General features: G+C 55.5%; 1 protein-coding gene across 1 annotated transcript; it reads left to right on the top strand.

The window, feature by feature from the left end:
• Positions 1-7526: 7526 nt before the first annotated feature.
• CD93 (CD93 molecule) lies at positions 7527-10930 on the top strand. Its single transcript, XM_033840324.2, has 2 exons — positions 7527-9897; positions 10161-10930. Exons 1-2 carry the CDS (start codon positions 7976-7978, stop codon positions 10183-10185), a joined length of 1947 nt encoding a protein of 648 aa, XP_033696215.1. The 5' UTR covers positions 7527-7975; the 3' UTR covers positions 10186-10930.
• The last annotated feature ends 901 nt before the right edge of the window (positions 10931-11831 follow it).

Genomic DNA, 11831 nt, shown 5'->3' with positions numbered 1-11831 from the left:
GCGCCTGTGGCCTGGCTGACTCAGACTCCCAGGCATGAGCACCTGCTGAGTTGAGTGAAAAGTCTGCTACCCGCTGCATCTTTGAGGATCACGGGGGAGAACCCAACAGTCAAGCTCCAACATGGCAGGTCCCCCACATCCTTTCTGAAGCTGTATTGACATCTCGAGTTATGCAGTTTCCTAGTAAAGGAAACTCCTGTGTTTCTGCACCCTCAACACCCATAACTAGAAATTTTGCGTCAAATTAAAATATATTTGTTTCATTGAATTCTGTGGAACCGGCTGCTTTTGCAACGTGACAACCTCATTCCTGAAAATTGGTCACCATTTTAAATTATAATTCTTTGGGGGGGCGCTCGGAAATGAATTGTTAACACAACAAAATCACTCCACCTTTAAAACACTAGGGATAAAAGAAAGCACACTCGCTGAATCACTCAGGTGAAATGCGGGCAGCCCCTGTTCCTCCTGGCTTCGCCCTTTTACAGGAAACCATTGGGACCGCCTCTGCTCTGGGTGCTGTGAGGTCGTCACGTGTGATCCTGAGCAGGCGAGGGTGTGGCTACTCCCCGTGTGGGTCTAGAAACGTTCTGCGTGTTGGGACCTGAAACCTCTGGAGTCTCCCCCTCCTTTCTGCCACCCATGAGGTTCCCACGGGGAGAGGAGGGCAACAGGTAGGCGTGTGGGATGAGCTGGCTCGGGCGTGTCTGCTTTCTGACCCTTCTGGGCACCTACTGCGTCCACCTTCATGGGGCCTGAGGTGCAGACAGGCTTCTGGGGTTTGGACGAGCAAAGGCCAGTCTTCCCCAGAGTTTCATTGTCACTGTCCCAGCCCCTGTCTGGAGCATCTGCAGGGGGGATGCCTTCCCACTGCCTCTCTCCCTGTTGGCACCAGGCACGGAGGCCGACTCTTCCCCCAGGAAGAGCCCAACCAGAAGCCTTTTCTCTCTTCCGGTATGGGTGGGGGGAACAGAGTTTGGTCCCTTGAGCTGTTGTGTGGAAATTTGATTCTGCAAACAGACGAAAGGCCTGCAGATCTGGGAGGTCTTCCGAGGTCACTGGGTCAGCTCTTGTCCTACAGAGTAAAATCTTTAGAGCCCAAAGTCTGGAAAGAATGCCTTTGGCTGCAAGTAACAGCCAATGTATAAGTTGCTCAAACAATTAAAAATGCTAACAAGTCCCTGTGCTGTATAATATAGCCAATATTTTATAGTAACTTTAAATGAAGTATAATCTATAAAAATATTGAATCACTATGTTGTACACCCCAAACTGATACAATATTGTAAATCGTCTATCCTTTAATAAAAAATGCTAATAATTTCATATAAGAAGTCTCAGGCAGGGCGACTTCAGGGTCAGCCTCCTTCCCTCTTCCTGCTCTGCCCTTCTGAGCGCGCCAGTTCATCCTGACTCCATCAGCTTTGCAAACCAGCACTCCTAGGACCATTCTGAGGATGGGGTGACCATTTCTCACGTCTTTGTTTGAGGGCAAGGAGAAATTTCCCGAAGCATCCAGCTCTCTCCCTCACCCCACACGGAGAGCCTGTGCCACATGTCTGCCCTGGTCCAGGTGCTGACCAGGGGGTGGACATGCCATCACTGGCTCAGACCTGTCCAGGTTTACCCCTGGATAGAGGAGTCCCTGGCACCTCCTGAAGCTTATTGCCAACAAGAGTGAGAGAGTGCATCTCCCAGCCCACTTCCTACAGAGAGAAATGTACACAGAATCCCGATAGACCCCAAGTAACTTTCAGCTGAACAGCTACTGTGGCTTAGATGAGGGCGGGTGGGCCACTGGGTCGATATTTAGTGATGTTAAGGCCCCCAGAGCTACAGGACCCGGCCTGCAGCACCCAGAGGACACTGACCGGACCACTGGTTTCCATGTCAGAGGGGGGCCAGCATCGTCAGGGACTTTATTTTTCAAAAGAAGCCAGAAATCTAGATCTTTATGTAAAATCTTACACTATTAAAATAGTCGTAATTAATTCACATTTTTACTAACACTATGAGTCTAATAAAAAATGTGTAAGAGCTGGACCCAACCTGGGGCCCATGGTTCTTCTCCTTTGGATAAAGAGGCCAACGTCTGGAAGTTGAGACAAGGCTTGGCTGTGAGCTCTTTGCACCGACTGGGAGTGGTACCTCCCCCTTGGGAGACACCACGCATTGCAGTAGAGGCCCGAGGGCACCGTTACCATCCGCCTGATCTGGGGACCAGGCCACTTTCCAACACTTGTCTTCCAAAAAGCACTGGAGAAGGGAGACGAGAGAAACCAGGACACTCAGAGAAAATTGCCAAGGATGTTTCCTGTAAAGGAATGTCCCCCTGGCCAGGCTGGAAACAGGTAGGGCGTGGACACCGTGATTCATTGCTGCAGATGGAAATTCAGAACCTTTATGGGAAATGAAAGGTGATGATGACACAGCCACCAGTGAAATAAACTTAGACAAATGAGCCCAAGCTCGAGCAGGAGAATCCAGGCTAAGGGGAGCCATGGCAGCTGAATCCACCCGAAATTGAGTGGGGCCTCTGCACACCCTGGGCCGTCTGTACCTTGACTCTCATTAGTTTTAACAGGATTCGGTGCTGGTTTGGGGGTGTCAGTCGTGAAAATCCAGTCCCTGCTGGAAGGCCTGAATAATAAGCATGCTTCTCCACTGCACCCAGGGCAGATTCGAGGTGCCACTCTCACCTCCAGCAAGCCCAAGTGCGCAGCCCCGCCCCCAACTGCCGGTGTTATAGTCCCTGCCCCGTCCAGCTCCCCTTTCCTCTCCTTACGCTCGCCCCTCTTCTCAGGAGGTGCAGCTGTGGAGACGGACAGAAACAAAGCAGCTTGCAAAGGGTTATTTCAAGAAAAGGGTTATTAAAAAAAGCGAACTGGTTCATTTTCAAAATGACTGCATTGAACTAAATTCAGTCAGTCCGTTCTTCATGGGAGGTCAAGACAGGGGCATCCTTCTTCTGTTTGCCCAGAGAATGCCCTCACCAGACGATGGACACGGGCTGGGGGTCCGCCGGGTCCAGCCTTCCCTGCCCTCACCTCCCCCTGCTGAGCAGAAAGGGTCAGGGGTCACAGTGGCCATTCATAGATGGATAATTAAGGGCCCAGGAGCGCCGAGTCACCCACCTGCAGTCACGGAGGCTGGGCCAGGCATAAGAGGAGAATTCACAGGGTGACTTTATCTGGAACCTCTAACCTCACATCTCAGGATGACGCCAAGTTTCTGTGGAATAGTCTCGAAAGACCAGATTCTAAGGTGCTCCCAGGGCACTCAGGGAACTCCATAACCGATACTCCCACAGATTGGACACCACAGTACTTGACCGAGGGGTCTCAGTACTCCGCTGCCTGCAGTCGTGCTCCCAGCTCACCTCCAGGGGAGACAGGCTGTCTCTGCTCCAAAAGCCAGCAGTGCGTGGGCCTCCTGATGGCCCCCTGGACATTTCCACCCTCTGGGGGCTTCCTTGAGAATCAGCTGGGGCAAAAACGGTAGCTATAACCATAAGAACTGTTTAAATGTGAGACTGTATTCACATGAGTGATAATGACACACTTACCGCACCCAGCACTGTGCTAGGTCATCATTTAATCCCACGCCTCTGGGGGTGACGGGTGGCACCGTTTGCATTCTGGGAAACTGAGGCCCAGAGAGGAAAGATACTTGCCCGACGTCCCTGGGTTTATGTCACACTTTGACTACTGATCACAGCTACAGAAGATGGGAATTACTACTCTCATTTGCTCCTGTTTGGGGATGCCACACAAGGCAGAGGCAGCAGTCCTGGCCTGGCAGACAGGCCCAGCTTCCACTCGTGTTCCTGGGGCAGGACACAGGGCTCCTCAGCGTTCCAGGCTCCCCAGCTGTCAGTGGTGGCCCAGGGCCCACCTGAGAGACCCTGGCCATAGACCTGGATGTACCTGGTCGGTTCCGATGCACCCTTGAGACATCCGCGCCTCCAGATCCGGTAGACATACCTCAGGAATCTCCAAGATTTCCCTGTCAGCTTCCCGAAGGAAATGAATTCTGTGTATTCAAACTGCATGACCTCTTTTCTAACAACAGTTGTGTAATTGCTTTTCTTTCACGGAGAATCAAATCTTGGATGTGAGGCATATAGATCATTTTTATTTCTATAAAATTATACTGTCTGATTAGGGCCAGACAATTGTATGGCCACTTATTGGAACCACTGAGAACCTTGTAAATGCCAAACGGATCCTGAAAATTGCCAGACCAGCTGCACGAGCAGGATTTACAACCTCGTGCTTCACGCCCGAGCCGTCCTGGAGACAGAATCTGCCGAAAGTGCCGTTCGTTTTTTTTTTTTTTTTTGCGGTACGCAGGCTTCTCACTGCTGTGGCCTCTCCCGTTGCAGAGCACAGGCTCCGGACGCACAGGCTCAGCGGCCATGGCTCACGGGCCCAGCCGCTCCGCGGCATGTGGGATCTTCCCGGACCGGGGCACGAACCCGTGTCCCCTGCATCGTCAGGCGGACTCTCAACCACTGCGCCACCAGGGAAGCCCAGTGCTGTTCTTTCTGGTGATTTATCTCTTTCCAAGTGCTGACGAGTGGCTTTGCTGGTCAGAGCCAGATCCAGGAGGTGAGCATAAGTTAACCTTAAAAACAACGCTTGACCCAGTCAAGTTTTCTGTAAATATTGTGCATGATAAATTACATGAGGACACTACTTACAAAATGTGGAAAAATCAATAATGCTCTACAAGCATGTTTATCAGCCAGGGAGCCAAACAAAGGCTCTGAAGGGGTGGGGGTGCGTGCAGGGTGGAGAGTCTGAAAAAGAAAAGCTGTCTGTCTGCAGCCAACGCAACAGAGGTTTCCTCCTTCTCAGTTTTGCCCGGTGGGGACGGGTGGGAGTGTGGGGTCTGCCTCGCTGGGCTTTGCCGCAGGCAGAGTAGCAGCAGGGAGTCTGCTGTGCTCCAGCCCCACGGGCAGTGCCTCTGTCTCTCGGTTACTTTAACAGAATCCACACCAGGGGTGATGGCATCAGGATTCCCGTTTGCCCCTCTGACAGACCAGGAAACCAAGCCCTCTATAGGTGTAGTGCTTGGGTCCCATCCCAAAGCCGGCAAATGGCCAAGCTGAGGCTTCGACGCCAGTTGCCAGAGGCAGAGTTCGCGTGGTCTTGGCTGGTCAGCGTTCTGGTGGGACAGTGGCTCCCCTCACCCCCCGGCACAGGTGTGAGCCCACTGAGCCCTCACAGATCCCCATGAGATGCGAGCAACTGCCCTGGACTGTTGTGCGTGAACAGAGAGGTCCCGCAGCTTGTCTCAGGTCACACACCCGTGAGTGGAAGAGAGGGATTTGAACCTAGGGTAAATGTGTTCTATTCCTTCAAAGAGCTGGAAACTCACAAGCCACCCCCAGGGAGATGTGTCCTCGTGTGGTTTTGCACAGATGGGATAGTGTACCGAGGAGGGTCAGTGCAGCAGCTCACACCGCGGCACAAGGGCGTTGCTTTCATTCTTTATTTGTTCTTTAGTTTTTAAATTTTTTATTCTTAAATTTGTTTTTATAGTTGCTTTACTTCCACAGAAAAGGGAAAGACACAGCTTCATCTACTCCTGAAACTGGGGTCGCCAGTCCTCCCACACCGCTTGGGTCCCTCCGCCCACTCCCCGCAGCACAGAGGGAGGGAAGCGTCTACATGCAGGTCTCAGCCCTTCAGTGCTTCCTTCTGGATTTCAGAACAAAGCCCCCAGTGGTCACTGTTTGGGCTCGCAAGGCTCCCCCTCCCTGGGTCCTCTTCTCACTCCTCAGGCTCTGGTAGGACTGTTCTTCCTTCACTCCTTTAATAAGGTCATGTCCCTCCCTCCACAGGGCCTTGGTACATGCTATTCCCCCATGTGGACGTCATTTCCTCTCTTACCTATTCCTCCTTTAAATTCCAGCTCCACTGCCTTTCTTCCCCAGAGGAGCCTGTCCCAACTGCCCACCCCACAACCCCGTCAGGACCTCTCCTGACTCCCTGAGGCACCTGTCACAGCTACAACTGTTCAACATTTTCAAATCTGTCCACTCTAAGAGATGTCAAGGGTCATGAAGGCAGGAGTTTTCTCCTAGAATCCCAGTGCCGAGCCCAGCACATAATAAGGGCTTCATTAACATTGGTTGGGTGGATGGATGGATGGCTAGATGGACGGGTAGATAGATAAAAGGATGAATGCATGAATGGATAGATAGATAGATAGAAGGATGGGTGGATGGATGGATGGATGAATGGTTGGACTGATGGATATATGGGTGGGTTGGTGGATGGATGGATGGATGGTTGAATGGATGGATGGATGAATGAATGGATGGATGGATGGATGGATAGATGGGTGTGTGGATGGTTGGATCTCCATAGGCACTGAAGAGCACAGGGAGAATTCTATGGTTCTAAGAAAGCATCTCTGGACTCTCGCAAACATCTGATTAAGATAAAAAGGACATAGGGAGCACCCCCTGAAGGGTCTCTGACTCGAATCTGAGATGGGTGCTTTATCCCTTGTGGAGGCTGAAAGCCAGTGAGTTCCCAACTCCCAGGACGCCCTTCTCGAATCTCTGAGGAGAGACAGTCTCTGAGGTGCCGCAGCTCAGCCCCTGGGCAGGTCCTGCCACTCTCCATCAAGCGTTCCCTCTGGGTACTGGGCCCTTACCATCCACCCAGAGCGCCAGGAGTCGCGGCTCCAGTGGGGAGTGGAGCAGAAGGGGAAGTGTCCAGCCCCCTCCCCTCACTGGGGAGACTGACACATGGTCCACACAGTCTCCTGGGGAGCCCAGGAGCCCCAGGAGCCCCCGGTCACCTGCTTGTTCAGTGTCACCCTGTGCTGGCCCTTTTCTTGTCCCTGTATCACTTCCCCTCCCAAATAAACTGCTTGTCCCAAATCCTTGTCTGGGGTCTACTTCTCAGGGACCCCCAACCAGTGATAGCCCCCATGAGCAAAGCACGTCTGTCATCACAGGAAAAGAACTTTTAGATTCAAGGGCCTTTGATGAGTCGCCGTGCGGAAGGAGGTCGGCCACGGCCTGGACTGAATTTGGGCCCAGATCTCCTGCCCTTCCCGTAACCCCCGAGCTGAGGAAAAGCAGGCGTTCGAGCCCAAGGCTGTGAGGCCAGAGACATTTTCATTTTTCCTTTCTGGTGCTTTCTGTGAGGCTGCTACATCACAACACAATATTTGCACTGTGAAACCCTGAAAACTGCCCAATTTCACCCAATTTGGTTGAATGTTCTCGAGGAGCTTGGCGTCGTGTTAGAAACTCAGACATTCCCACGGCCCAGTTCCTATTTTAAAATTGCCTATCTATTTAAAGTTCACGATGGGGGGAATAAGAGAAAAAGACTTTCAAAGCCAAAGGGAACATGAGAGAGGGAAAAGGAAAGTCCAGTTTGCTTCTAAAAAAGGCTGGAAATTACAACCCTCCGTGGCCCCGTGTCTCAAGTCTGCGGATTCGTTTTTTCCTCTTCTGGTTGTTTGCAAAGCAAAGTGGAATTTTATTATGGGATAACCAAGTGAGTTTCTCAAGCTCCTGGCCCCCCAAATCTACTCACTCCACGGCGTGCCCTCACGCGGATGGGAAGGAGGACGGGCCCCCAAAGAAAGCAGCCGGTGTCTCCAAGCTGCAAAAGAACGTCTCCCCTCCCCTCTCCCATGCCACCGTGCTTCCTTATTCGGGACCCAGCGACGTTGCCTGGCTCCTTTTATGAACAACAAAAGCGTGATGAAGGCAACAGGAGTCAGAAGCTATTCAGCACAGGAAGCCCCCGTATCCGGTGAGGAATAAGAAGTGCAGCGACAGGATGCGCCTTGGGTCAGGGGGCCGCGGAAAGCCCTCAGCCTTTGTGTCCTTCCCTGCAACGGAGTGTCCACGTCTGAGCCCTCGGCTCCCCTCGGAGCTCAGCCGGGACTGCCGCTGTCACCGCCGGGCCGCCAGCCTCCCGCCCAGGGGAACACGGAGGCCATGATGGCCGGCTCCACCGGCCTGCTGCTGCTGCTGCTGGTGGTACAGCCCTGGGCGGGGGCTGCCGCTGCCCAGGAGGCCGTGGTCTGCGCGGGGGCTGCCTGCTACACAGCCCACAGGGTCAAGCTGAGTGCGGACGACGCCCAGCTCCGCTGCAGCAAGAAAGGGGGCAACCTGGCCACGGTGAAGAGCGAGGAGGAGGCCCTGCACGTCCAGGGCGCCCTGGCCCAGCTCCTGCCACCGGGGGCGCCCCTGACGGAGCGCATGGGCAGGTTCTGGATTGGGCTCCAGCGAGACAAGGGCAAGTGCCTGGACAGCAGCCTGCCCCTGAAGGGCTTCAGCTGGGTGGGCGGCGGGGAGGACACGTCGTATACCAACTGGCACAAGGAGGCAAAGAACTCTTGCACCTCCAAGCGCTGCGTGTCTCTGATGCTGGACCTGTCCGCACCGGCCCTGGCTAGCCGCCTTTCCAAGTGGACCGAGGGTCCGTGTGGGAGCTCCAAGTTTTCTGGGAGCAGCATCGAGGGCTTTGTGTGCAAGTTCAGCTTCAAAGGCATGTGCTGGCCGCTGACCCTGGGGGGCCCGGGCCAGGTGAATTACACCACCCCCTTCCAGGCCACCAGCTCCTCCCTGCAGGCCGTGCCCTTCGCTTCCATGGCCAACGTGGCCTGTGGGGACGGGGACGAGAGCTGGCAGCATTACTTCCTGTGCAAGGAGAAGGCCCCCGGTGTGTTTGACTGGGACAGCTCGGGGCCCCTCTGTGTCAGCCCCAAGTTCAGCTGCGACTTCAACAACGGAGGCTGCCAGCAGGACTGCTTCGAGGGTGGGGAAGGCTCCTTCCGCTGCGGCTGCCGGCCGGGGTTCCGGCTGCTGGACGACCTGGTCACCTGCGCCTCTCGGAACCCTTGCAGCTCCAGCCCATGTGGAGGGGGGTCCACGTGCGTCCCTGGGCCCCTCGGGAAGGACTTCACGTGCCACTGCCCCCCAGGCTACCGGCTAGACTCGACTCAGCAGGATTGCGTGGACATGGACGAGTGCCAGGACGCTCCCTGCGCCCAGGAGTGTGTCAACACTCTCGGGGGCTTCCGCTGCGAGTGCTGGGTGGGCTACGAGCCTGGTGGCCCCGGAGAGGGGGCCTGTGTGGATGTGGACGAGTGTGCCCCCAGCCACTCGCCCTGTGCCCAGGGCTGCACCAACACAGACGGGTCTTTCTACTGCTCCTGCGAGGAGGGCTACGTCCTGGCCGGGGAGGACGGCACCCGGTGCGTGGACGTGGACGAGTGTGCGGGCCCACAGGGCGGCCTCTGTGACAGCCTGTGCTTCAACACGGAGGGGTCCTTCCGCTGTGGCTGCCTGCCAGGCTGGGAGCTGTCCCCCGATGGGGTCTCCTGCACTGGGGGCCTCACATCCCTAGGACCAACAGCTGGGCCTCCCCAAGGGGAGGACACAGGAGATGGAGAGGGGAGGCTAGTGTCTTTTGCTGCAACGTCCAGTCCCACCAGGGACAGCCCCGAGGGCGCCTCCACGGTGGCGCCCACCGCCAGGAGACCCTCCCTCCCAGACAGCGCCCCCATCTCCCTTGCCCCACCTGACATGCTGGCCCCCAGTGGGTCCCCTGGTGTCTGGATGGAGGCCAGCACCCATCACCCCACGGCCACCACTGGCCGTGAGGCTTCCGCAGGTGAGGATTTCACCGCCAAGCAAAGCGACGATGGCACGGACGGGCAGAAGCTGCTCCTGTTCTACATCCTGGGCACTGTGGTGGCCATCCTGTTCCTGCTGGCTCTGGCTCTGGGGCTCCTGGTCTATCGCAAGCGCAGAGCCAAGAGGGAGGAGAAGGAGAAGAAGCCGCAGAGCGCAGCAGACAGCTACGCCTGGGTCCCTGAGCGAGCCGAGAGCAGGGCAACGGAGAACCCCTACAGGTGAAGGAGGCTGGGTTGCCAAGGGGGCGGGAGGGGGGATGCGGCAGGCACCGGCTGGGGTGGAGGCAGCGGCCATGGCATGCAGCAGGCAGAGGGTGAGGGGCAGGCATGGCCCAGGCTGGGGTCACCCGAGAACTGCGTGTGCTCACGGGCGGTGCCGCCCTGCCCGTGGCTCGGTGCCCGTGGGTCTGTCCCCACGCCCGGGGTCCAGACGGCACAGCTGGGGCAGCAGCCTCCAATGTGTCCCCATTTGTTCCCCACAGTCCGACGCCGGGGACAGACTGTTGAAACTGAGAAGGCCCCAAGACACTGACGGTGACCACCGTCCTCAGAGGCAGGTGCCTGTTGGAAGCAGGACCCCCATCCTCCTGGAAGACTGGACTGGAATCTTAGCAAATAGTTGTCAATCTTCTCTTTAAGCGCCTGGCAACTTGAACTGTGCAGGTGTCACACGCGTGTGCTGTGTAAGTGGTGGGTCCGGTGTCCTTTCAGGAACTTGATGCATGTTAACAATTCTCCCTCCCTCTCCCTGTTCAAATTCAAATGTGACTGAGTTCATTTCACCCTGATTCTGGATTGGGCGTGACAAGTCCGGTGCTAACGGGCTCCCTTTGAACTGCTTCTCTGCCCTCTTCTCTGCCCTCATAAGCATCGAAGAAGAAGTTGTGAACCAGGGAAAATTAGGACTGAAATGATTTGTGCCTCCTGGTGTGACAGAGGCTGAGTCGATCAACTGTTTGATTATTCAAGAAGCGCTGTTTCTGTCCGAGGGAACATGTTGAGGCTGGAGACATTCCTTTCCATTCCTGGGTTTCCATCTGCTTCGGTGGCACGGAGACAGAACGTTTAGTAATCGCATCTTCTAGTTCTTCAGGTTCTAGTAAGTCTTCAGTTTATTTGCAGATGAAATCTGAACAATGCGGGGAAAGTTGTACGAAGTGAGTTAGAAGTGCTTCTGAAAGCTAGAGTGAGAGGGCAGAGTTTGTTTCAAAACTACTTGAATCAATTCGTGTAAATAAATGTACTGATGTCACCACAGGCTTGATTGATGAGACAGACGCTCGTGAGGACAAAGGTCGAGGACCACTGGTCTCTGGGCCAGGCGGCCCCATGTCCCCGCTGCTGTCCTGCCCCCTCTGCAGCTGCCTGGGCTTCGATGCCCTGCTGGTTTCTGGAGGATGTGAGCGAGCTGCTGGGCTGAGGTTTAAACGTGTTGTCATAAGCCTTTAGTACAGTTCACGGTGGCTGATGCCTCCTGAGAGCTGATCCTGGCTTGCGACCGTAGCACCACCAAGTCAGGACTGGTCCCGCGGGTGCTGGCCCAGAGCTGCCTACGGCACAGGAATCCCCGGGCTCTTTTCCTTAAAAAAGGGGGCGAGAGGGAAGGAAGCAAGAACGAGAGAATAACTACGACCTTGTGCAACCGCAGACACTGCTCACAGCCGTTTTAATTTATAGCCTCGCGTTTAAGTGCTCACTTGCAAAGATTTCCCACAACTAAGACTGTTGTTGTCGGGGGCTCTCTGTCCCTGCCAGTTCTGCCTGGGTGCCTGGAAAGCGGCCCGGGTTCACTGCAGGCCGGAGCCCTTAGAAGCTGCCTGAGCAGCACGGGAGGCCTGGGCACCCAGAGGGCACGGGGACTCGGCCTCTCTGGCGCAGGACAGAGAGAGGTAACTTGCCAGGATCCACACTCCGCCCCAGAGCTCGGCACTCTGCGTGCACGGCCTTCAGAGTCAAGGAGGTGCCCTTTTGCCAGTTTTGAAATGTAGGTGCTTTAGCTCCGTTTTTGGGTTTTTTTTTTTTTGCGGTACGCCTCTCACTGTTGTGGCCTCTCCCGTTGCGGAGCACAGGCTCCGGACGCGCAGGCTCAGCGGCCATGGCTCACGGGCCCAGCCGCTCCGCGGCATGTGGGATCCTCCCGGACTGGGGCACGA

This window comes from Tursiops truncatus, chromosome 15, assembly GCF_011762595.2.
Source record: "Tursiops truncatus isolate mTurTru1 chromosome 15, mTurTru1.mat.Y, whole genome shotgun sequence".
In the NCBI taxonomy this organism is placed as follows: Eukaryota; Metazoa; Chordata; class Mammalia; order Artiodactyla; family Delphinidae; genus Tursiops; species Tursiops truncatus.
Note: the sequence above shows the minus strand (reverse complement) of the source record. Positions and strands in the feature narration are given on the sequence as shown.